This window comes from Cibotium barometz, chromosome 54, assembly GCF_041138505.1.
Source record: "Cibotium barometz isolate CiBa-2024 chromosome 54, ASM4113850v1, whole genome shotgun sequence".
Classification (NCBI taxonomy): Eukaryota; Viridiplantae; Streptophyta; class Polypodiopsida; order Cyatheales; family Cibotiaceae; genus Cibotium; species Cibotium barometz.
Window position 1 is genome coordinate 14301504 of NC_141099.1, and position 26307 is coordinate 14327810.

Consider the following 26307-nt stretch of genomic DNA (forward strand, 5'->3'; position numbering starts at 1 on the left):
TAAACGCATAGATAGACGCTGTTAAATGCGCAGATAGACGCTGTGTTTTTTTTCTCTCTTTTTTTTCTCTCCCCTTCTCTCTTTTCCTCTTTTTTTCTCCTCTCTTTTCCTTCTTTTCCTCTCCTTTCTCCTCTCTTTTTCTACTCTCTTTTACTCTCCTTTCTCCTCTCTTTTCCTCTCCTTTCTCCTCTCTTTTATCCCCACTTTTTCTCTCTTTTTCTCCTCTATTTTCCTCTCCTTTCATGGAAATAAGTGATTGCATGAATGAAGAAAGGGATTGCATGAATGATGGAAAGGGATTGCATGATTGAAGAAGGGGATTGCATTAATGATGGTAAGGGAAAGCATGATTGAAAAAAAGATTGCACTCTATATTTTTCTCTCTTTTCCTCTCTTTTCCTCTATTCTCCTCTCTTTTTCTCTCTTTTATCCCCCTCTTTTTCCTCTATTCTCCTCTCTTTTTCTCTCTTTTATCCCCCTCTATTTTCCTCTATTCTCCTCTCTTTTTCTCTCTTTTATCCCCTCTTTTTCTCCTCTCTTTTCCTCTCCTTTCTCCTGTCTTTTATCCCCACTGTGCATGCCTTTTCTACTCTCTTTCCTTCTCTCTTTTTCTCTCTTTTTCTCTTGTTTTTCTCTTCTCAGTTTATGAGTAATCTTTTTTTTTTCCAATTCATCATGTGGCCACCAGGAAGCGCTTCAAGCTCACCTGATCCTCTCAGGAATCCATCTTTTGGGACTTATATAACCTTTTGGGGCACCCTCCCAGTCCTGCGGAGTTATACGGCTACATGACGAGTACTCTAAACACCCCCAGGAGTCGGCACTACAGACTCCAAACCACCCCAATCCCACACCTTTTGAGATTACCCCAGTTGAGTCAACACAGCCCAGCCGGCTACATAACTGAGACCCTTCCCCCATGCCGTCCTATGTCCCTTCCCCCATGCCGTCATCAGGAGGCCCTTCTGCCTCGTAGAGCTGTCGACATACTCCCGTGCAGTCGAGAATTGGTTCTCCAGCAGCTACAGGTGGCCAGCGTAGTAGCTCGACACGACACAGTAGTAGTAGGCATAGTAGTAGGGAGAGCGGTGGGGGATGCATGGCACAGTGCTTTGGGAGGGGTGGTGGTGGGGGCGAGAATGATTCAGATGATCAAGACGTGCCTCTGGGTGATGGTACGATCTACTATGACATCACTCAGATAGGAGGCATCTTGATGGTACGATCTACTATGCCTCTGGGTGATGGTACGATCTACTATGACATCACTCAGATAGGAGGCATCTTGATGGATGCATGGGGGAAGGACACATGGCCTTCATGTGCTCTGTAATTGCTAACAATTACAGAGATTGCTTTATTCACTACAAAGATCAACCAAAGAGGTTAGCTGATGAGACCCTCCCTGCTGTGTTCGCTCTAGGTATCCCAACCCCCCCAATGTTCAGTTCACAGATAAATGGGCCAAGTCAAAGATTGTTTCGATACTTAGCAATAAAAGATCTTCGCTTAAGAGGCATGCACTAGCGGAGCTTTCCAGGCTCCAGGGAGGTCAACCACCAAGGGGCCCCACACCGCTCACAAGCGTGAGTGGAAGAAAGCAATGAAGTCAACGAAGGAGGAACCCAGTCTAAAGCACGTGGAGGCACGAAGGATCCAAATGGAGCGATATGGAAGCGTGCATTTTGGAGCAGGGGGTGTTGAATCATGGGAGGCCCAGTTTATAAGTATCGATCTCAAATTATATTATTTATGTAGTTTATTAGGAGGTTGTTTCTTTGTACTAACCCCTCCGCAAATTGTGTCATCTTGCAGCTTGATATCGTGGGAAGGTACCCTGCTCCTGTCGAGACAGCCTACCACTGCCACCATCGCAGAGGAGATACATGGAGGCACTTCTATAATGACGGGTTGATTACTGAGGAGCAGTATATCCGGGCTACTGGAGAGTCTCCCGAGGTATTTGAAAGTAATTAAATAATGTCAATATTATAAATAAAGATTTGATTTTTCATACATTGATATATGTTGTCCCTTGTTTATAGGACCCTGCACAAGAAGATGAGGAAGAAGGAGGCGGGGAAGGGAGCACAGAAGGAAGCGAGGAGTAGTGCTAGCTACTCTTTTTTGTACTTAGCCACTGGCTTGGCTTCGTGCCTCTTGTATATACTCTTGTATATACACTCCTCTTATTTTTGGTACTTGAAGCCACAGGACGTGGCTTAGCTTCGTGCTATATGTACATACAAGCACTTTTTGAGCTATCAATTAATACCTTGTAACTAAACGTTTCAAAGTTGTAATGTTTTATTTAGAATTGTAATTAATGTCGGCTATAGACGTGCTTGTAAGAGTGCTAATTAAAATGCGATTAGCTGTAAGAATTGAATTACACAATGTGGAAATGGGATTCCTGTAACTACATAGCATACAGAACATACACAGCATTTAATTAAAGCACACAAAATTTAAAAAATATTCTGTAGCGCGTCTATAAACACGTCTATATATGCGCATTTGTCTGTTCAAGATGCGTCTATTTGAGCGTCTACAAATGCGTCTACTCTGCGTCTGGTTTGCGTGTATAAATGCGTCTATACATGCATCTGTATGTTTTTTAAATTCTCCCCGATCGTCTATATGAGCGTCTATATGCGCCTATATAAGCACGTCTAAAAGCGCGTCTGTCTATTTTTTAAATTTCTCCCCGATCATCTATTTGTGCGTCTATATGCGCATATATAAGCGCATATAAAGGCGCATCTGTTTGCTACCTTTTAAACACGCCTTTAGACGCAGGTCTGGAGACGCACTAATAGACGTGGAAATAGATGCACCCGTAAGTTTTTTTTTAGTTGAGTAACCGCGTCTATGTGCGCGTCTGTAGGTTATTTGTCTTGTTGTGAACTAAGCTCTCTCATAATCCTAATTTGTAAAGGGTTTTCTCTGATCTCTAAGATCTCTTTAGGTTCCAATCCCATATGTCCTTATGGTAGCATGATGATATGATCATCCTTTGAGATGTGCTCCGGGGGGAGGGGGCGGTCACTATATGTAAACTCTCTGTATCACGTACATTCAAGGCCTAATTAAAAAACCCCTTATCTGTAAATGTTTCATGAATAAAACACACCCATTTTGTATTCAATCTATAAATACTCCCTTTAAATGGTACCCTTCTGTATGTAAAAAATGTGTAAAAAAGGGATTTTAAAAACCCCTTCAGTGGAATCCACGTGCTACACTTACATATTTATGAGTGACCACCCCCCCAAGCAGATGTGTCCTTCAGTAAGCTAACATGAAAGACATTATGAACCTTAAGATGTGGAGGAAGAAGCAACTCATAAGCTTGATCTCCCATCCTCATTGTGATAATATAAGATCCACAGTATCTTGGATATAACTTCTTATATAAGATCCACAGTATCTTGGATATAACTTCTTGTATAAGATCCACAGTATCTTGGATATAAGAAGTTATATAAGATCCACAGTATCTTGGATATAACTTCTTGTACTCCTCCTAAGATAAACACATCCTCTTGGGTTGTACACCAAGAAAAATCATGTCACCTTCTTCAAGTCTTCTTCAAACTCATATCTCAACCTCTTTGGATCTACATAGTACTTTTGTCTATCTTAAGAATCTTTGATATCTTTTCTTATGCATTGCATCTGGTTATCCATTTCATCAAGCATTTCCCTCAAACTTCTACCTTAATTAGAGGGTTAGACTAAGTCAAAGATGTAAGAGATTCTTGACCATACAAAGCTTTGAAAGGACTTATACCAATACTTCAATTATAAGAATAATTATAACTAAATTCCATGAGATGCACTACAAGACACTGCTGCCATACACGCGCGTTTCATACACACGATAAGTTACAGGCGCGTGTATGGTCACGCATGTATTTGAATAGTTTGGGCGCGTGTATTTGAATAGTATTGGGTGCGTGTATATTGGCATCTAAATTCGCGTGTATTGAACTTTAAGTAACGCGTCTACCAACACGTGTATATTGGCATCTAAATTTGCGTGTATACTGGTTTCAGAAACGCGTGTACACGCATCAATAAGAAAAACTAAATTCCTTTACAAAATTAAAAACTATTTTCTTTAAACCATCTCATAGTACATTATAGTATATATCATTACACAATCCCACTACATGCATTTATAACAATGAAATATATTCAAAAATAAATCATGAGATAATTAAAAGACAACATATACAATAGAAATGTCATCAATTTAGAACGATACAGTGATGGATTGGTTAGGGTTCGATCTCATCTTCAATAAGATCTATCCTTGCCAAACGTTCAACATCAATATCCATTTGATCAATTTGTAAGGCTACGATTAAATTTATTCCACTATCAATATTCTGTCGATAATGGTATATCGATGTCCTGATCATCCTCATCAACATCACCATCATCCTCAATGGTACGGTCATTCTCATGATCATGAGAAATGGCACGCTCATCCTCATTATCATGATCATCTCTTATTTCTTGATCATCGATCACAACATATTCATTGGCATGTTCGACATCATCTTCATTGCGGCTTGTTACATCCTCCATATGCTCCATATCAGTGAATGTATTATACATCACTTTGAAACGTGGTACAATAGGGATGACGTACCACCATTTAATGTCATGCACCATTGGCAGATAGATAACCTACTCAAATACACATACTGCAGTAATTAATTAGCATATCAAAAGTCAAGGGATACGCGAGCTTAGATATATATATGTACATGCAACACATTAGTAAAAAAATGCATACCTGCTCACATTGTTGTGGCAATACGAGCCTATCTTTCTTTGTTTGCCAAAACTTTGTAGAGTCAATAGTTACATAGCCACTTGCATGGCGTTTTATCGGTGCATTAGGTCCTTTTTCCACCACGTTCATTTGTCATTTGACATCCAAAACATACACAAAGAAGCGACGAAAGTCAAGCCTAAATATGTCTTGGATTGTGCCACAATAATCACCCATTTTTCCATTAGCTCCCTCAAAGCTTCTAATGACACCGCAATCTTGTGTATTCCTCTTTTCATCATCGATTCTTTGTGTTCAAAAATGCTTGCCTTCACACCATATAGCATTGAACATAGTGCACTGGACCAAAATAGAAGCAATATTTGTGTAAGCAATGTGAATAAATATTAAAAGCAAATCACTTACAACTAATGCAAAACATTAGTTCTATGTACCTTTAACATGCATCCTCGTGCATACTCCCATTCTTCCGTCGTGATATACAGCCCCTCGTCGCTCTTTGCTCTCTCCATTTCCTCATGCAACCAATCAACATGGATATCATTCGGAAGTGTTGCTAGATGCTTAGGGTATGCCTTACGAGAGCCATGTTGCCTACGAAAAAGAGAGCTCTTTCTACTTGCCTTTTTGTCTTTGCATCCTCATATCTTGTACATCACTATTAAGGATGCAAGTGAAATTGAGATCATCAATCAATGTTCTGTCAATTACTTTACTCTGTCCTTTTTCTTAAGGCACAATAAAGGTCATCCTCAAGTCCTCTTCATTGCTCCATAGTCGTGGCAAAGAGCTGTCCACCTGACCAAGAAATTTTGAAATATATACAAGAGACTCTTGTATCAACCAACCCTCGGCCATGCTTCCTTCGGGCCTTGCACTTTGCCTCACAAAGTCTTTTAAGGTCTTCATGAAGCGCTCTAGGAAGAACATCCAACGTGCATGTACATTGCCACATAAAGCAATTTCGTCCACTAAATGCACAATGAGATGTAGTTGACTTGTGAGAATGGTTCACGAAAAAGTCTCCTCTACCAAACAAACCACCTCCACTATCATAACACGCGTATCATCCAACGTGGCTGGATCAATTGCTTTGGAACTAACATATCTGAAAAATAAATGAATAGTACATTATACCTCATGCACGTTCATTTTGCAAGGTATAATTAAGGGTGATCTGACATGGGTTTTACATACCTCACAAGCTCGCCCATCTTATAAATACATTTTTTCAAACTCTTACTTGCATAATGGTCAATGCTACTAGATGAACTGCGCACATAAGAGCACATGTATGTATGGTTTATGGCATTACAAAATTTAATTTCAACGTACAAGACTTGGAAAACACTTACTTGGAGCATCTTGTGCCAATCGTGGGACTTCAACCCATATAGTTGCTCAACGCCTCTTTTTTTAGTGGTTGTAAAGGCTCCCTTCAATAATCTCATGCATCCAGTGGGAGTACGCAAAGTGGTGATGGCCTGCTTTACCTGCTTCTCCTCTTTCTTTGATATAATCCATGGTCAAGCTTGACTTTATGTTTCCCTGGAATCAGAAGGGATAACATAAGATGTCCCTTCTTGATTGCCATTGATGGTGGAAGGTTGTAATTCACCAACACAACTGGCCACACACTGTATGCGGTGCTTTTGAAACCAAATGGATTCACTCCATCCATATCTAGGCCAAGTCTCAAGTTTCTGGGCTCTGTTTCAAAGCTGGGCCACTCATCTTCAATATGCTTCCAAGCAGGAGTGTCTGCGAGAATTCTCCACATGCCATCATCCGATCGATATGAGGAATGCCATGACATGAGCTCTGCTATGGATTTGCACTTGAACATGTGTTTGATGCGAGGAATTATAGGAAAGTGTCGCAAGACTTTATGAGGTACATCAAAACTCTTCACATCTGTTCTATACCTTGCTTCACCATAAGTGGGACAATGTCGAGCCTCCTTATGCGTCCCACAAAAGAGAATGCAATCATTGACGCATGCATGTATGCATGTATGCAAGTGGGACAATGTCGAGCCTCCTTATGCATCCCACAAAAGAGAATGCAATCATTGACGCATGCATGTATGCGATCATAATCCAATCCTCCAAGAGATGTCACATAGCGCCTCGCTATGTCTCTTGAGGTGGGTAGTCTATTTCCCTTTGGAAGCATGTTTGATAATAGCCTGCATCCAATATCATCAATTAGTCCTAAACCCTAAACCCTAAACCACTAATTCAAATTTGCAAGTTAGAATGCTTACTTCAATAATGCGTCAAGACTTGCATTGCTCCATCCATAAACTGTTTGTATATTGAGTAGTTCAAGTGAAGCACGTAAAATAGAGAATGTGCACCCTTCAAAAACCGGTGTCGATGAAGCCTTGTAAAGATGCTCTTGTTCCATATCATTGTCATCCATACCTTTGGGATCATCCCTAAAAAGATACCGCACCATATCATCTTCCTCTTCCACAACTTCGTGGGGTGTAGGGCTATTGTCACCCCTTTCCCACTCATCTCTGACAATAGATCCCGAAGCTCCAGCATCATCTCGTCGACGCTTTGCGTGCTCTCGCCGCACGTAGGGCACCATGTTAGGGTGTGGTACTGCATCCTGCTTCAATTAGAGTATATATATTACAACTCCATTAATTTAATTTGGATACCATGAGTCATTTGAATACTATCAATTTACATCTACTCACCTCTAAACTTGTTTGATTCCATTCTCCATACATGGAGATGTGATCCCCCATTTCTTGATCTTGCAAAATGGGAATTGGGATTTTTCCAAGCTCCCCAATATGGAAATTAAAGGGTATCTTTGATAACTTGATTAACCCTTTTAGTTTAGCCATTGATCTCTGAATGATGATAAGCTATGCAAAGATCAAGAGAAGTCCTAAATGCTTCAAAGAATGATATTCATAATCGAGAAGTAAACTTTGCATCTCTCTTGCTTATAATCATGCAAGATAATCCATGTAAACTTGCAAGAATATTATGGCAATATCTAAGGAAATGAAGGTCTTATTTATTGGGATAAGATGTGTAACCTTAATAAGTTTGTCATCCACACATTACGAATAAGGAGCCATATCCAAAGCTAAAAGGTAATCTAGTGATTGTGCCCTCTTGTATTTGTGGCTCCATATCATCAACCAATTCTTCTCGTTGCTGCATGCCTTGTAACTTGCCTAAATGTTTTAGATTGTATGGTTAAATTCACATGTACTTTGCACATCTACATATTCTACATTATCATAACAATTTAGAGAGTGATCATGGAGAGTGAGAGGGATACGGAGAGAGTGTAACAAAGGGCCCAAACAACTAACCTCATTAAAATTATATGCTAATTAAAGTAAGGACTTGTCAAACTCCTTGTATCGTGCGGACGTGTTGTATGGTTATTTGACATCGTCTCTAATAGATTACTTACAACGTATACACCGACATTAGATACTCTTCTCCAACCATGCTATGATCCGTCTCGTCGGTGGTTGGGTTCTTCCTCTGAAGACGGTGAATTATTTGCATGCTCAATTGGTAAAATAGAGAGAGATTAAGAGAAATTTTATGGGGATCAAGATATTTTATAATAGAGATCGAGAAATGTTATGGGGAAATAAAAATATGGCTCCCTTTAGGAGTATGAAATATGACCTGGTAAGGGTTAATTATTTTTCCATGAAATTCAAAACATGAAGAAAAAATTTAGGGTGTCAGTATGAGCATCGGTATAAGCATCACTTATACCAAAGCTTTTCTTGACACTAGGAAATATTATTGATGTTGATATTAATGCTTTCTTTTGGTGTTAAAATCGATGGTGCAAAATTAAAAACCTGAGACGCTTTTCCCTTTACTTTTTGTTTCCAATAGGGTTTTCTCTCCCACTCCTTACTCTATTTCTCTCTTGCCTCTCTCACCTCTTGCCTATCCCTCACCTTTCCACTCTAAAACTACCATTTCAAGTAGGTAAGGATTTACTACGTATTAGGATTAGGGTTTTTGTTAAGATTTACAAGATTTTTTTTATTATTTTAAGTTTTTTTTTTTGCAAGCTCCTCTTCCCCCTCATTTCCCTCGTTCTCTTCCTTTCAAGCACGTTTCAACAAGCCTAAGGTAAGCTCTCACACAAAGTGGATAGATCACTTTCCCACCAAGGGTAGAATTGGCACAATTGGGATTGTTTATAGGTACATTGCCTAGAAAGTCCAACCGCTAAAAAAACTTTCCAATCCAACCACGTCTAAGAGTCAAAGAAACCAAACCGAAAAGACTTGAAGAAAGAGGTATGTTGGAGTTTTAACCAAAAGGAGCTTCTACACAGACACATCTTTAGCCCATTTCCCATGCACGATACCTATAACCTACACACCAACTCTATACTTAGTAGACATGTCCAACAAGGACAGGCACCAATAAGCTCAAGTAGCTACACAATAAGCCCCATCATCTATAGCCATCTCAAGTATATTTCTAGATGGAGGGACTATTAAGAAGGGGGTATGTTAATCACTTCAGAGGTTAACATGGTTTCACCATCCCAACCTACCGTAAGGTACTTTGCTATCTTACTCACTCAAATGGGCACTCACCTTTTATAAGATGACACTGGAACATATAAAGCAACCTTACCTTAAGCTACTTACTTAGGCCTAGTAATAGTGGTTGGACCATTAAGTTTGGTAGGGCTAGTGTGTGAATGCGAGTCACTTGTATATAAGACCATTTTGACACTAAGAAATATTCATTCCCTTGCAAATAGAATACTCTCCTCTTCTTTACTCTTGCTTGCATGTATGCTATTGAATCTTTCTTTGCATGCAAAATGTCACCCACCTACTCTTCACATTGAAAACATAATCCTAATCTTGGAACTTTCTCAATGAAAGTTATGTCATTTTACTAAGGCATCTTTAATTAACACGTCAATTATGAGGTTGTTTAAAAATTGATTTCTCTTTTAGAATCCACCACTACTATACCAATGACCAACACCATGAAACTTCCCATGTCAAATCTTTGGTTTGATCTAGTTCTTGTCTTTATTGGTATTCCAAGATGGACTTTCATATTATTCTTTTTTTGTGCCTTGTTCATCTATTCAATTATTTATGCATTGCCTTACTGCATCATGGAAATCTGCAAGTGTTACGTCTCATTAAATATCTGCAAGTGTACTACCTCGTCACTAGATATATTATACCCTCCTCAAGCTTCGACACAAACTTGTTTGTTTTGAAGATGCATCATTGAATTTCAATGCATACTTTGTAACTCCAGAAACCAATCCTTGTACTCTCTCAATATCCATCCTAAGCTTCTTGTGATTCTTATGCATCTTTTATGTTAAAGCAAATTACGGCTTCGCAACATAAGCCTTGAACTCTTTCCAAGTTACTAGTTCTAATCCTGAACTCCCACTAGTTTTGCTACACCATGAAACCTTGGGAATTCAGGCCAGTTGGTAGCCGTTTCTACACAAGTTTTTAAAAAGAAAATCTTGCTTGAAATGAAAACAACTGTTTTTAAGAGGAAAACAATCTTTGATGAATGTAACCCCAACTTAAGTAGAGCACGACTCCAAATTTGAAAGCATGCAAATGTGGTATAGAGAACACTTATGCCTTAAGTTTGAAGATTTGAAGGGCATTAATGTAGCCATTAGCTCTCCAAACGCCTTTAAGATCAAACCAAACTCAGAAATCACAAACCACGAAAATCAAGCTTCGATTTTAGCACCATCTCACAACATTTCTTACGCTTCATTTATAAAAGTACAACTTCACACATGTTTCTCGTAAGAGAATCTGCGAGGTTATCGAATCACAAATGATACTCCCCCCTCCCCCCTAGATTTATGTACTGTGCAGCCTCATGGAGCCTGTGTATGTCTTCAACTGTGAAAGCAATTTTTCTTAGTGTCATTAGCATTGCATTTTTGTAGGTTTTGTTGCTAGCATATCATGTAGATGGCGCTTTGTGAGATCGAGCGTTGTGTAATCAAGGTTTAATACATGGAGGAATGGAAGGAATCATAAGCTGAGAAATCTTATGTTTTACGAGACGCTGCAATAGAAGCAAGGTGGCGGTGTCTATGGTGTCATGTCAAGTCAGTCAAGCAAAGTTCAACTTTATAAAAGAGAAGCTAGCGTACAGAACACGCTTAGTAAGTACTGAACATGGGGAAAGTATTTATAATCGGGGTGTTGTATAACACATATAGGTGTCGACGATAACGTAGCAATGAGAAAGCCATAGATGCCTGGCGCGTGTGATGGGGCACGGAACGTGTGGATGCATGTCAGTTTTTGGTCCTCACAATGGTGATGGTGCCGTTGCCCTCTGTGTGTATTTTGGTGAGCGCAACCACCGATTTCCGTGACAAATTTGCCGTCATGGCTCCATCTTCTCCTCCTCTTTTGCATGGCTCCGCTATCTTGGAGTCGTCGCCGCCTCCGGACCGGGTGGCTCTTGGCCGGCTCTGCCGCATCATTATTCTCTTATTGATGTCATTGAGCGTCACATCGCCCTGCATCCCACTTGGCTTCACCACTGCAAAAGGGTACGCCACCGGTGTTACCAGCTTCGCCGCCATACTCCGCCCTACCACCATTTTCAAAAAAAATATACTGTAATAAGCTGTAAAACAAGAGGACGTGCTGCACATTCATTGAAATAGGTGGAGTATAACTCTGTTATATTAATCAAAATTTGTACACACAAGATAACTTACGTATTACGATTCACTAACTTATTATTATTTATGTGGTTTAGAATCGATTTTGGAAATCTACTTTTATGCAAATTATTGGAGCGTGACGTGGCAAATGAAGGACATAAATTATACCGATAATCGAGCTAAATAACTAAAGCTGGCGATTGCAGGTGAGGAGGGGACTGCACTGCCGGCACGGCGCATGCACACCTTTAACAAGCGAACGGAGTTTTCACGCATGCTGGCCTCCTCCTGTGTGCGTAATTACTAACCTGGCCGTGCTTGCAGCGCCTCGGACTCCTCACTTCAACTCGCTAGCACGTGTCACAAAAATGATGTGCCACCTGACACCACGTCAGCAGCAGAACCATGACGTGGCAAAAATAATTCTGTGATGTGGCACCCTAATAGCTGACGTGGCGCTTAACCTTGTAGTAGAAAATATATGGACGTTGGGGCATAACCTTGTAGTAGAAAATATATGGACGTTGGGGACTACAAGAGGACAGAATAATAATTATTGTTCTAACCTCGTAGTAGTAACTCGAAAGGTTTAGCCGACCAAAGTTGGATGTGAGAAAAGCAAAACAATTGAGAGATATAGAGAGAGAGAGAGAGAGAGAGAGAGGGGGGGGGAGGGGGGGTTCATTTATACAATTGAGAGCACGCTTGCCTCCCATCAAATGCAAGACAAAGTAGTTTTCCTTATAAGAAAAAATAAGGTTTAACAATTAACAAAAAAAATATTCAACAATTAACAAAAAATATTCACTTACTCAAAATATTTGTAAATTTTATGGCCATGTATTACCAAAGTGAGCCAAAAATTCATAGGCATTGATGTAACTTTATTGCAAATTTCTCTCTCTCTCTCTCTCTCTCTCTCTCTCTCTCTCTCTCTCTCTCTCTCTCACACACACACACACACACACACACACACACCAACACACAAAATACACACACAACGCACAAATGTGAAAATGCATGCACATTCGAATGCCTTTGCATACTTGAGGAGTTGGATGACAAATTGCCTATATGAAGGTCAACTAAAAAGGCACCACAATAGTCACATAGATTTTGCCCACTTGAGTAGTGGAGTACAAGAGGACAAATTAATAATTATTGTTCTAACCTCGTAGTAGTAACTTGAAAGATTTGGCCGACCAAATTTGGATCCGAACTCATGTGAGAAAAGCAAAACAATTGAGAGAGAGAGAGGAGGGGGGGTTTCAATTATAACTTTGAAAAAGCAAAACAATTGAGAGCACGCTTGCCTCCCATCACATGCAAGACAACGTAGTTTTTCTTATATGAAAAAATAAGATTTTTAAAAAATCAAATAAATATTATTATTTTCACCCCAAGAAATAAATACAATTCTTTTCACCTAACTCTCTCTCTCTCTCTCTCTCTCTCTCTCTCTCTCTCTCTCTCTCTCTCAACAATTAACAAAAAGACTTCACTTACTCAAAATATTTATAAATTTTACGGCCATATATTGCCAAGTGAGCCAAAAATTCAAAGGCATTGATATAACTTTATTGCAAATCTCTCTCTCCCTCTCTCACACACATGCACAGACACACACACACACACACACACACACACACACACACACAAATGTGAAAATGCATGCACATTCAAATGCCTTTGCATACTTGAGGAGTTGGATGAGAAACATTATTGTCGAACAAATTGCCTAGATGAAGGTCAACTAAAATACACCACAATAGTCAAATAGATTTGCCCACTTGAGCAATGGAGTGTTACCTTCAAGGCATTCATACACTTAGCATGATGGGTACTAGAATTAGAAAAAGGGCAAGAAAAAATATGCATTCATGACATGGAGATGCGTAAATTAATGTGTAGATATCATTAGGGATGTTACAAGTTTGTGAGAGCAAGGAATTTGAGAACAGATTGTGTAAGAACAAGTTAACATCCATCTTTCTCTTGCACTCCTACACCTTTCACTCAAGCTTTTCAAACAATATCACAAAAATGCAACTTCTTCTCCTTCATCCGACTAGTTGATGAAATGGTGGGCTTAAACATGAAACAATAATCCAGATGGGTGAACTTGAAGTGATCTTAAGAGATGTGCCTCTTATGTATGAAGCCCTCTTTACTTTTCACACTCAACATTCAAGGTAGATAATGGGTATTTCCAAATTGCACCCCACTTTCAAATAAATTCCATCCTTTTTGGACTCCCACCCATCCACAATGGATGGGGGTTCTACTAGGTGACGATGTGTAAATGCTCTAAAGGCAAGTTCACTAGTGTTCATCACTTCAGAAGAAATTCAGATCACCATAAAATATTTGAAAGGAAATCGGATGTGTGTGAGTGTCTACATAGCTTAGATAAGAAAAGCAAATAGCTTGAGAACAATGAATTTTGAAAAAGCAAATAGCTTAAGAGCAATGAATTTTGAAAAAGCAAATAGCTTGAGAGCAATGAAATTTGATTAGGTTCGTGGGAAAAGGGCTAACTCTCATGCAGACGATTTAATTCTCCATATTCACACCCTTATAGAGCTGCTATCTAGTCTCCTTATCCCGATAATAGACAAGAAGCTAGTGAATCTGCCCTATGGCTAGTTATAGACTAGGCAAAGGCCCATCATGAGGGTCTGAAGGTGTGGGCGTGCAATTTAAAGTCACGAGGGGTGCCAAGTCATTAAGCGTGCAATTTAAAGTAGTGAGGGGTGCCAAGTCAACAAGGTTTTACACACTTAAGTGCTCACAAAAGCACACAAAAGTCTAAAGACAATCATAAAAGAAACTTTTCTGAAAAGAAAAGTGTGATTGGTTGCTTTATTTAGTACCCAACCATAGAGGGGCAAGACTCCCACACAAACTTTTTAAAAAAAAGGTAGATGATGGGCATGAGTTAACGAACCGTCCACATACACATGGCACTTTGGGCTTAGACCTAGTGTGTAACCCTATTGTCTACATATGCATGGCACTTTGGGCTATGTAACCCTACTTACAGTCAAGTCAATCCAATGGTCTATAATTTATTTCCCAAGAGTAAGGGCCTTTTATAGACCAGAACTCAAACTGATTTTTCCCCCCAAAGTGAGAGAATCGAGAAATTCTTGCTTTCATCTCGCCCTCCTAAATGTGTGGATGGGGAGTCTCCATATCCCCACCCAGATGTTAGGCATGTTTTTTAAGCAAAAATGGTGGTTCGAGCCTTCCCAAATGTGTAAAGCCCCTAAACTTTGGGCTTGTGCCTCATCTAAGGTCTATACTTTCAAGGCCTTGAATTTAATTTGGCAAATTTTGGAGTCCAAGGCAGGGTTGCAAATTTCAGGCATGGTAGTCTATAACCAGCCCAATTTTTTCCAAATAACTTTTTGTTTATTAAAAGAAAGAAGAAGAAAGAAATCATATGCACCATACGTCTAACTTTGACTATAAAAGCCACAGCCCATTTAAAACGCGAAAGATTTTGAATTTTGATAGACATGAAATGCGGGAGGTGACATGCCAGCTGCCAAAGTCAAACAAGCTCCGGTTGGTTCATAAACATGTACCACTCCCCAGTTGAGATGTGGACGCACAAAAAGTGACATTCCTTCGACTCCTAAATTTAATGTATTAAAAAACAATAATTTATTCATTATTTCATCCATTATCATTTAATATCTTCTCTCTTTTTTTTAAAAAAGACTGAAATTATATTAGAAAATGAAAATTTCTTCTCACATTATGGCTAGAAGACTTTCTTCTCAAAATTATTAATATTTTACCAAAATATATTGCACCTGATATCGTTGGCTTCGGCAGCATATTTGCATTAGTCTCTCCACCCCCAAATTCGCCATTGCCTGCTTTTTTTTTTATAAACAAAATTTAGGTAAAATTGTGAGTTAATCCTTTTAGAAAATAATGATGCCACGCGAAGGTGAATATATATATTTAATTTAAAGTTTGTAATTACGAGACCATTCTGTTTCATTGAAATGGAATATTTAACAACCTGTTTTTATATTGCTGGTGGGCGACTCAATGCTCCTAAGACACACAATCGATAATCTATGTTAGGAGGGTATAGATTAAAATTGCAAATTCTGCAAGATTAATGTAAGCAAATTAAGCACATTTAAGTTAGATTATTGTAAAATTAGGAAATTTTAAGTTAGATTATTGTAAAATTAAGAAAATTGAAGTTAGATTATTGTAAACTAACATTTGATTTTGGAGACCCTGATCCTCCCACTCTTCAATGCATCTTGCCATCCAGCTCTCTAGTGGAGGAGCCTCAGCTTCTCTCTCTCTAAAATAGCCAGCCATCCAACTATCATCGGATCTCTCCACTGCATCATCCACAGAGCTCAGGGAACCTTCTGAAACCCACAAAGCAAGCAAGTTAATACAGCATAATTAAGCCCAACAAAGTGCATAATTAACCTTAATTGCTTATCAATCAGGTCATAATTAAGCCAAACAAAGTACATAATTAACCTTAATTGCTTATCAATTAGTAAGCTAAATTAAATGCACACATACCATCCACCATGCACCACATCGAGTTTGTTGACGTGGGTTCATGCATGGGTAGATCTTCGCATTGAGCAATGTAGAGATCGCTGTAATCCTATATGCAAAAATCAAACCAAGTTCAGTGGAATTATTAATGAGGTTAGTTGTAAGGTTAATATAAAGCACCAGCTAGTAGAGAGAGAGAGACATACTCCTAGGGGGTAAGAGGGTGCTTCAGTGGACGGATCATTGCATGCATAAAGACTCCCTTCTGCGCCTTCAAATTGAAGCATCCGGCGCCTCTTATGACGCAGGCCATCCCCACTCATTGCCTCCACGGAAGAGCTATGCTCAACTGCATGTGAATACACGATTATCAACATAATAACGTACGCTAAGAACGTAATTAGAGATAAACGACTGCTTTATGCTTTAATTACGTATTAGAAATACTACCTTTAACGTCCAGCATTAACTCAGATGTGCATGTCCCTTTGATTTTAGACGGAGGCGTCGTCGCAAATAAACCCTTCATGTCTGCTTCGTTCTGTGTAATATCCTCCCACAAGGTATGAGATGTGGCTGCAGAACGCAAACATCAAGCTCAAATTTCAGCTCTCTAAACCGCATAATTACAGTGAAATGCAGCTCTAATAAGCTACAATCAGCTCAACTTATTGTTAAACACAGTGGATTAAGCATTAATCCTACCCAAAGGAGACTCGGAATCAAGATCTGCAAGCAGCTCATCTTGCCACTCCCAGTGCAAGCTAACGTCTTTGCCTTCCATTATGGTAAATTCCGAGCTCAAGCTGGAGCCTTTCTGAGCTGCAGCGAGAAGAGAACTACTAGCAGCAATGAGAAAGACTCTTGTGATGATCTTGACTCTGGAGCTTCAATGGAAAGGATGGATGTGAAAACACTCCGGCCATGAGGAGGGGAAAAAGCTTAAAATTCTTGGAGCTACGGACCAAAAATTCTTTGGGGCCAAGAGCCCAATGCAGCAGAACACAGTCTCGAAAAGAGGGCGAGGAACATGAGAAGAAGAAAGGATAAAAAGAGGGGCAGTGTGGGTGCTTGTCAGGGACAAAGATGGACGGAATGATGGGCTTTCTGTAACCCCAAATCTAATGAGAAAAGAGAAAAGAGAAGAGTGAGAAAAGAGAGAAGAATACTAGCTTTTAGGAGGTAGCCTTGCTTCAATTGGAAGTCTCTCAACTTCATAGAAAACCGAAAAACAAGTTAAAATTAGCCCCCAGATTTGGGCCTACTTTTGGCTGCCTTCCTCATCCATCAAGCAAGACAGATCCCTCCACGTGGGAAGTTTTAGATCATGCTTGGTCATTAATCTTGGTCCCTAATTGGGGTCAACGAAATCTTAGAGTCAAAATTGAGGACTTTTCTCTTCCACATCTAGATTATACCCCTAGGAGTCCCAAGAGTCCCTTCCACACATGGGTTGTGGGCACCCCCATTGCCACACATCATTTGCAAATGGGTTCTGGGCCCCCCAATTGCCCCACATCTTCTTTTAGGGCTATCTAATATGCCTTTCTTACAGCTTAGTATAAAACTTGCCTCCACCTGTGCCAAAAATGGAGTAGTTGTTGAGAATTGCACTTTAAACTGGCCAAAAACATCATCCTGATACTATCAAAATAGTGTGAGAAGCTATATAAAGATGCTCGTTTGTTACCCACTCTTGACTAATATGTGGTATAGTTATTATGAACCTAACTAGCACCACTTGCAACCTATGGTGGTTAGTATGTATGTGTTAAGAAATACAAACCCTCTAGGCTCTAACCAAAATCTAAACCCTCTTGTTGATATAAGGATATTGTATACCATCTTTATTCATTTGTGCGTGCATGGTTCTGAGTGTGTGTGTTGGGGGGGTTGGATATGTACTCTTCATAATGTTTTCCAGTATTATCCTCTAGCTGAACACATGACACATGCACATACATGTGTCATGTTTAGAGAGAGAGAGAGAGAGAGAGAGAGAGAGAGAGGTCATATTCAAGTTCAAAAAACACAACATGAATTTTGTTTGCATCCATGCAAGCAATGCAAATGTCCTTAGCATGACCCTTAACCTCCCTTAACTTTCAAGAAGATGCAAATCACCTTAGCATGACACTTAACTTTCAAGACGAGCTCTACCAAGGACGTGCTAGATAATCATTAAGAAAAAGAATTGATCAAATATACAACATATGCATAAAGCCAAACAATATTCTCTCCTCAACTATGACAACTTGGTTAGTGACAATGTGATGTAGCCTTATTTAAAATGTTTTATTAGTGTAAATTTATAGTGATACACGATTATCTAGTCAAGTCTTCCATTTTTGCAGTTGAGACATGATTATCTAGTGAAGTCTTCCACCGTAACCATGGTTGTCCCATTACGGCCTTGTAGCATGGGTGAGGATTGTCATGGAACTATTGTGACGCTTGCCACAACACTTTTGTAACTATAATGTCTATTTAAATGGCATGTGTGCCCAATTTGTGAACTCTACTGAAAGGGCCCTAAAATAAGATGTGTGCTAAACAAGCTCTACTTAGAGCATTTTCCCACAGGCACAACTAACTTGGCCTTTGGCATTAAATGCAACTTGGTCATGCTTTTCCTAGTTCCACCAAAATCTGAAACTTGCCCATTATGATCAGCATGACATCAGCAAAAGTGTGTGGGAATGCAGGTCTTCTCTTGCTTTTACTGTTTTTCCAACTTGCAAGCCCAATTAACTTGGCATGGGAAAATCCCTTAAAAGTTTCTTTCCACAATTTAGTTAACTGGGCCATGCAAGTTGCCCTTAGATTGAACACGAGCTTTTTGCCACCCCTTCAACTTTTTGTATTAGATATTACTCCAGAAATCATGAAGAAAGTGTTTTATTTGTTGTAAGATTATGCATAATATTATCTACCTCTATCTTTTATTAATCAACAATACGCTCTTGTTCCCTCTCATAGGATGTTGAGTTTCAGCATGCATGCATGCATGCTCTCATGCTTTTTTGCAATGGTTGATCGAGTGGTTGATCAATAGAAGAAAGAAAATCTCTCCATGCTTTTTTCATCCTCTTCTTCTTTTAAATGCTGACACTAGAAAAAAAAACTTGTAATCTTATGCAAAAGCAAAGCGCTTATGCAAAGCGGTAGCAAGAACAAAAGCGAGTTGTGAAAACAATGTGCATCTTAGCATACAAATCTCCCTTTAATGTACACAAGTATTTGATTTCCAAAGTGACATTGCTTGTCTTATTTATGGAATCGTATCAAACTAAACATTATGTTACGTGGTTCTACATTGTGGCATTTGTTAAAATGCCTAGGGAACCCTTATGTGTATAGTGAGGAGTGCACATGAATTAAGACACCACATACATATACTTGTGGACTTAGAGCACATGAATTAAGACACCACATATATATGCTCATGGACTTGCCTAAGGTACAATATTCAATATTGCATTGTCATGATAGTTGAAAGGGACATAAATTAAGGCACCACATATATATACTCATGGACTTGGCTAAGGTACAATCTTCAATATTGCATTTGGCATGATAGTTGAAAGTAATGGAACAAGTGTGAAACTTATGATACATTGACACAAGGGGCATGTGTTGTAGGACCTTTTTATTATTATTTTGAGTAGGTTGTGTGAGCTATAACTATTACATTTAGAAGAACCAATGGGCCGAATCTCAAAAAGCTTTTCTTTTAGAGGTCTTGTCAAAGCTTTTCATTTATATTATTTGTGATGAGGAAATGGACTATGGTAACAATGCTAAACACACAAAAAATTGTTCTTATGAGAGGCTTATAAATATTTTGAGTTGCCTAAGGGCTACCATAGAGTTTGCACTTATTAAGAGACCTAGATATCTAGAGAAAGCACAATATACAAATAGAATAATAAGAGATGAGACAAAGTTTTGATGCATTCACTTGTCCACGTAAGTAGAGTTCTATATTTAGAGGGGATACTTATGTGAAACATGCACTTTTTACACCATTTTGTATTATTGTTATACACCTTTGACAATAGCTTGTTCAAAGCAAGGGTGGTACCATGACAATGACTCTCACATTGGTTATGAACTAGTTAGAAGTTTTGTTGAGAAATGTACCACGAGTATCAATGCTATGGTTGAGAACTTTGACTTTTCCATTTAAAAATCACACCGATAGTGTGATATTGAGAAGTACAATTTGAATTTAGGGAAGCATGTAGGATACAAAGTTTTACATGTAATCATATCACTTATTTCAACCACCAAAATTATATTGCAAAGGTGAAATGTTAAATGACATCTATATATGCTTGGTCGATAGTTTTGACTTATTTTTTGTTACACGCAAAGATACCCTCGGCGAGGCATTTTGTAACTATGCCCCTTAAAATTTGAGGAGGGTGTAGTTGATTCGAGCACCTAAATATTTACATTGGATAAATGAGTAGAGATTGAAAAGTCTTAGTATCAAAACCGATATACCTTGATTGACAGACCTTAACATACACCTTTTTATTATCCTTATATCATGAGAAGAAAAATCAGTATTAGAGTAGAATGAAATCATCACAAAAGTAACAAAGCATAGAGATCACCATACATGTGATGTAATTCATCAAAGTCAAAATTCCAAATTCTCATAGCATTTAAAAAGTAAAAATAGCCTTTAACACTTGCTTGTGAAGTAGTATGGTGACTCACAACTTAAAATCTCAAGATATGAAATTTTAATCAATTAAATATTGACAATCCTTAACAAAGTTACATGCATTCAATTTACTAGTGATATTAAAAATTTGCTATATACATCCACTCAATTGATCATCATGAACATAGTTCACGCATGGGGAGCTTTATCATTGTTTTGAAATCTACATTCAATGAGTTCAAGATGCAATATCCACTTATGTGTTGCAAGGGCATACTAAGTGCGATAGGCTGGGAGTGGTGGCGATACACTTATCACATAATGGGTGGTCCAAGGTTGTAAAGAGTCTTAGAATCTCTTAAATCTTCTACACATGCCTATGTGATGAGTAACCATGATGAAAACTCTTCATCTCAATTGGAGGGATTCATATGGATATATGTAAGAAGGCTGGGTGTATGTAAGAGGACACTAGGCTGGGTGTATGTAAGAGGACACTAGGCTGGGTGTATGTAAGAGGACACTTTCAAGGTCTTGGATTGGTTGAGTACTCTAAGTGATGCCCATGTCCTAGGTCAGCTTCACACAACAAGATGACAAATACCTTGGAAAATGATAATTTGCCAATTGTTTTCTTGTTGGGAAGTTATGTGGTTGTTTCTTAGACCACGTGGGCTTGTTCATCCGTCTAGGGGGGCATTGCAAGTGGGCATACTTTTGTGAAGTGTAATGACAGTGGGTGCCCAATCCACCTATGCCAATTCATCACGTGAGATGGCACCATTCCCCCCAAGGGTGGCTTCACAAAGTCTAAACAGCCATGATTTGTAGTTGGGAGTGGCATCATCCCTAGTCCTCTAGATAGCCATAGTGAACCCTTTTCGCACGCGGAGTGGACGACCAAGAAGAAAGCAGACTCAGGTGCCCATCTTTTTTCAAAATCTTTTCCAATATATGCACGCACATAATCAAATGGAAATAAAAAATGAGGAACGGTGTTTGTCTTTGGGTGCATGGAGTCTGGCCAACGTTGTGTAAAGAGTTCTCGTGTGTCCGCCCACTGTGCCTTTGAAGAAAGTAGGCGCCCATCACAAAATTGCTATTAGTCCGACCCTGTCCGAGGGGGTGTGGTGTACACACACTGTGGGCACCCACTGGCTACAGGGTGTTGTGTACACACTTGCACCGTTAAATATCTGCCAACATACGATCGCCCACATTAAAAACCAAACTGCGACTCCAATCCAAAGCCGTCGCTATTCCTCCTACTGCCTTCCCGTCCTCATCCCTTTTGAGCCTTCAGGACCCCATGACAAGCCTTGTGACTCGTGAATGACCCACACACTTTTTGAAACGAGTCGTCGAGTTCTCATTGGTCATCCTTCTGCCCTCCAATCCCCATCAAACCAAACTGCCCTTCAGAAGTTCAGCTAGCCCATTCAATGTGAGGGTCACAACAAACACCACCATTCAAATGCTTTCGGCTCATTGACATTATCTCTCCCCTATCTTTATGCCATACATGGCACAATCACATGAAAAGCCATACCCCTTGGCCTCCTAGGATAAGATTTATCCCCAACTTAAATAGCCTTAAAGCCCAGCAAGGCTCACATGAGCTCCTAGCTGGGTTCGGGAAATTATTTTTACTAAGCTTGCCTGACATCAATCCTTTTTATCGTGAATTGAAGAGGAAATTGTAAATTTGAACAAGCTTCTTTATACTTAAATCTAAATATAACTAACTGTTGAAATTTTTGAGGAGGTGTTTTTCCTTCTTCTCTCAATTTGAGAAAGTTTTTTTAGAAATTGAACAAGTTCTAGGTCAAGACGTACCTATCTTTTCCCGAACCTTGGCTCCTAGTTTCCTCTCTCTTCTTTAACCCTAGTTTTAGACTAGAATAAATTTCTTAAATAGGCCTAAGCCTAGCAAGGCTCACATGTGCTCCTCCTAGTTTCCTCTCTCTTCTTTAACCCTACTTTATGATATATTCTAATGTTGCAACCTTTGGGAGGCTCTTCTTAGTTTGTAACGTCAATGTACCTAGAACATCTTTAAATGCCACTACCATAAAGTAAAGAAAAGGTCTATAACAATGATAATTCCAACCACATATATGTCCCTAGTTTCTATATCCTCATGCCAAAGTAAGCCAACTCATATCTCCTCTAGATCTAAGGTAAGCACATGCAAGTTTAAATTCCATACACCATGCTTTTTATGGGTAGTTGCAAAAGTGAAAATTACAAATCTCGTAGATACTGTGAAAGTCATTTGCAACCACTCCTAACTCCTACTGAAAAGAGAACATTGTTGCTCATGGGGTTCCAATGAATCCCATAATAAAGAAGTTGCATTTGTGGCTATCCACCCCCTTCATTTCAATTAAGCCACTTGAGCTACATTTCCAACCATTTCCTTGAAGTTTGTAACTCTGGTAGTTTCCCACACACAAAGTAATCCATTGGATATGTTACACAACATGGCTCATGGAAGAAATTTGTAATGCTAGTAGGTTCCCACACAAAGTAGTCCATTGGATAAGTTACTCAATATGGTTCATGGAAGAAATTTAACAACCAAAATTCTTGTGCAAAACCACATGAAAAAAAAACAAAATAAATGGTTTTCAATTATAAAGTCTCATTTCACATGAAAGATAGTAGCATTGCTTATTCTACTTTTCCCATGTTCACATTGCCTTCATCTTGCTCCATATGAAGATCAATGGAGACAAATGCATTTAAAAATCAATGAGTTGGCCATAAGAAATTATTTAACTTCCAAGCCTTATGACACATCACATATCTACATCTTAAAAGCAACATTTTTTTTTCTTTTCATATCTTAGAAGGATTGAATTACACTCTCAAATTTGTTTTCTATTCTATGTTTAAACATATGGAATTTTCTTGATAATTAAAGTTGATTGCCTTATTTATTACTTGTGTCTATCACGTTGTGTCATCTATTCAAAGGTAAAGAACATGACTAAGGGCCAGTTGTATAAATACCAATTTCTCATAATGTAAATACACAATCCCCCTTTGTGCCAATTATGTCTTGTCATATTAAACACAATATGTATGTATATATATTTGTTCCATGTGAAGATAAATATGTTGAAATATACAAGTGAATAGGGTGTGTGTGGGAACAAGCCCTTGGTTAGAGACTGTAAAAGAGGAGATGTAATTGTGAAAGAACCTGTGAAAAGGTGAGAAGAATCTACTGGGAGAGAATAAAGGGTAGCTTGAGAGAATTTAGGAGTGTGGAGTTATTCTGGGAGATATTCAGGGAAAAGAGAAGAGGTGGAGAGAATCAGGCAAGAGGTGGAGATATTCTTGGAGTGAATCATGGAGAAATCAATGGGATTTGATGCTTGATGTAAACTCTATAAATTGAGGCATAGCCCTAATGAGAATTTGCTGGTTTTTGAGTATCCATGCCTACATTAATCTATTTGCTAATTATCCACTAATTACGTCTTGATCATTTGCTAATCACTTTGTTAATGATGTTGATTCTAGTGTTTGATCCACCATAGCTCATCATTTTACTCAAATTTCAATATGGTATCAGATCCATGCCTAGAATCAATTAGGTTTATGAGTCCATTAGTTAATTAATTAGGATTAGTAGATAATTAACAAATAATCAAATTTTTAGTTAGTTTTTCACTTCACCTCTTCACCCCCAGCTGGTGGAGGAGCCCTAGCACCTTGCATACTCAACCATTTGCCAAACCATTCTAGCCCAAGGTAGCTAACCTAAAGGGGCTCTAGCCTATGCAAAAAACGCAGCAAACCGCCCGCGCATTCAGGAGATTTCCACGTTTTTTCCAGCGTAGAATTTTCTGATGAAACTGCAGATCTTGTGCTCATCAAATCAAATTGCTTCAATTCCTCTTAGCCCCCGGGGGTTTTCAAGCATGCTCTACAAGCTGGTGAAGACAGAATTCAATTTCATCAAGTCTACAGTGAGATCCAAGCTCTTCATCAAATCTGCAGGTGACTTTGGTAAAACAGAGATTAAGCTTTCAATACTTGGTCAAATCTTGCGTTTCTTGGCTTAATCCTCTACTAAACTCATTGCTATTGATGCCTTTGAAAGCATTTGAGCTCATTTGAAGTGGAAGGCACCAGATCTGGACTCCCCGCATACTCTATTTTTTGCACACAAAACAGAGCATTAATTTGCTAATCAGTGATTAATCAATGCTAATCACTATATTTTGGTGCAATTGAGGGTTAAAATTAACCATTAGGTATCTGATACAGATCCCTATAGCTTCAGATTGCAAATCGGAGTTGGTTTGATACTCCAACCATCCCGTACAAATTGGTTACCCTTGATTTAGTGTTATTTCTGGTGATTTTATGCTGATAAATTTGTTATAATCATCTATTAAACACCAGATTGAGTTGTAAAAGGGTAGACACTGCCCTTGAATCTTGAAATTGGATCAAGAGGTAAGACCCCCTTCACATCACCATGAGTTTAGCATAGGAAATAGCCAAATTTAATGGGGAACAGTTTTATACATGGCAGACAAAAACCATGTATTTGCTAATGAGGAAAAATCTGTGGGGATTAGTTGAAGGGAGAGATGAATGCCCAGAGAGAGGGAAAAATGAGTGGAAGAGCAGGAATGAAAAAGCATTAGGACTTATTGCACTCAGTTTAAATGATGAAATCATTCATCACATCACAGGGATACAATGGGCAAAAGATGCATGGGATGAACTCAATAAATTATTTGGTACACAAGCAAAAAATTCCAAGATAAATCTGTTAATGCAATTCTACAAATTGGACATGAAGGAAAGTGAACCTTTAATCACACACTTGAACAAATATAAAAGCATTAAGCAACAGCTAGCAGCTATTGGCAAAAAGGTAGAAGATGATGAAGCATTAGCTGTACTTCTGAAGAGTGTGGACAAAGGAGATTATGAAAACATTGTAGCAACACTAAAGAATGTACCTGAATTGAAGATACATGAGATAGAAGCAGCTCTACTAGAGCAAGAGAGCAGAGGCAAAGAGAAGAAAGGGCTCGACTCAACAGCAGGAGAGGAAAAAGCATTCTTCACCCGAGGAGGATTCTCTCGAGGACGAGGACGAGGAAGAGGCAGAGTAGGAGGGAGGACCTTCACTTGCCACAAATGTGGAAAGCCAGGACACATGGCGAGAGACTGCTACAGCAAACCCAGTGAAGAAGAAACGACATCGGCAAACTTCATGAAGGCTCCAAAGGAAGTGGAGTCGGATCATCTTTTCTGAGAGAGAGAGAGAGAGAGAGAGACCCCACAACCCAATGTAACCTGCCCCAACAAAGTAAAACCACCTCTGAGCCACTGATGATGTAGGCCACGTGGTAGATGTATGTGTGAGCACTTTAGTCAAGGTCGCGGGCACTTATAGTAGCCTTGGACACATAGAGAGAGAGAGTGTCAAGGACTATGGATTTTAGGGACTTGAGGCACTGGTCGCGGGCCATCAAGTAAGAGGGAAACTTGATACAGGGTCCAGGTGTGCTAGGATTATTCACTTGAGGGGAGGTGTTGAAATATACAAGTG

At 39.1% G+C, this 26307-nt stretch overlaps 1 protein-coding gene across 3 annotated transcripts; it reads right to left on the bottom strand.

Annotated features, from left to right (window-relative positions):
- Window positions 1–10816: 10816 nt before the first annotated feature.
- LOC147607873 (protein XRI1-like) lies at window positions 10817–17342 on the bottom strand. 3 transcript variants are annotated; one of them, XM_086789703.1, is made up of 8 exons: window positions 16754–17342; window positions 16499–16624; window positions 16255–16397; window positions 16070–16157; window positions 15750–15906; window positions 15540–15574; window positions 15325–15387; window positions 10817–11427 (listed from the first exon to the last, which is right to left on the bottom strand). In XM_086789703.1, the coding sequence occupies exons 1-8, from the start codon at window positions 16830–16832 to the stop codon at window positions 11126–11128; spliced, it is 993 nt and encodes a 330-aa protein (XP_086645829.1). In that variant the 5' UTR covers window positions 16833–17342; the 3' UTR covers window positions 10817–11125. The 3 variants fall into 3 exon arrangements, with proteins under 3 accessions (XP_086645829.1, XP_086645830.1, XP_086645831.1); XM_086789704.1 differs by having other exon boundaries at window positions 15750–15903; window positions 16754–17197; XM_086789705.1 differs by having other exon boundaries at window positions 10934–11376; window positions 16754–17341.
- Between the last annotated feature and the right edge of the window lie 8965 nt (window positions 17343–26307).

Bases quoted from the DNA above. Each gene is read 5' to 3' on its own strand.
- LOC147607873 (XM_086789703.1), bottom strand. From the start codon at position 16,832: ATGGAAGGCAAAGACGTTAGCTTGCACTGGGAGTGGCAAGATGAGCTG. The intron at 16,625-16,753 runs GTAGGATTAATG...TGCGTTCTGCAG, and splicing joins TGATTCCGAGTCTCCTTTGG to CCACATCTCATACCTTGTGG. The intron at 15,388-15,539 runs GTTGTTAAATAT...AAAAAAAAGCAG, and splicing joins CACCAGCAATATAAAAACAG to GCAATGGCGAATTTGGGGGT.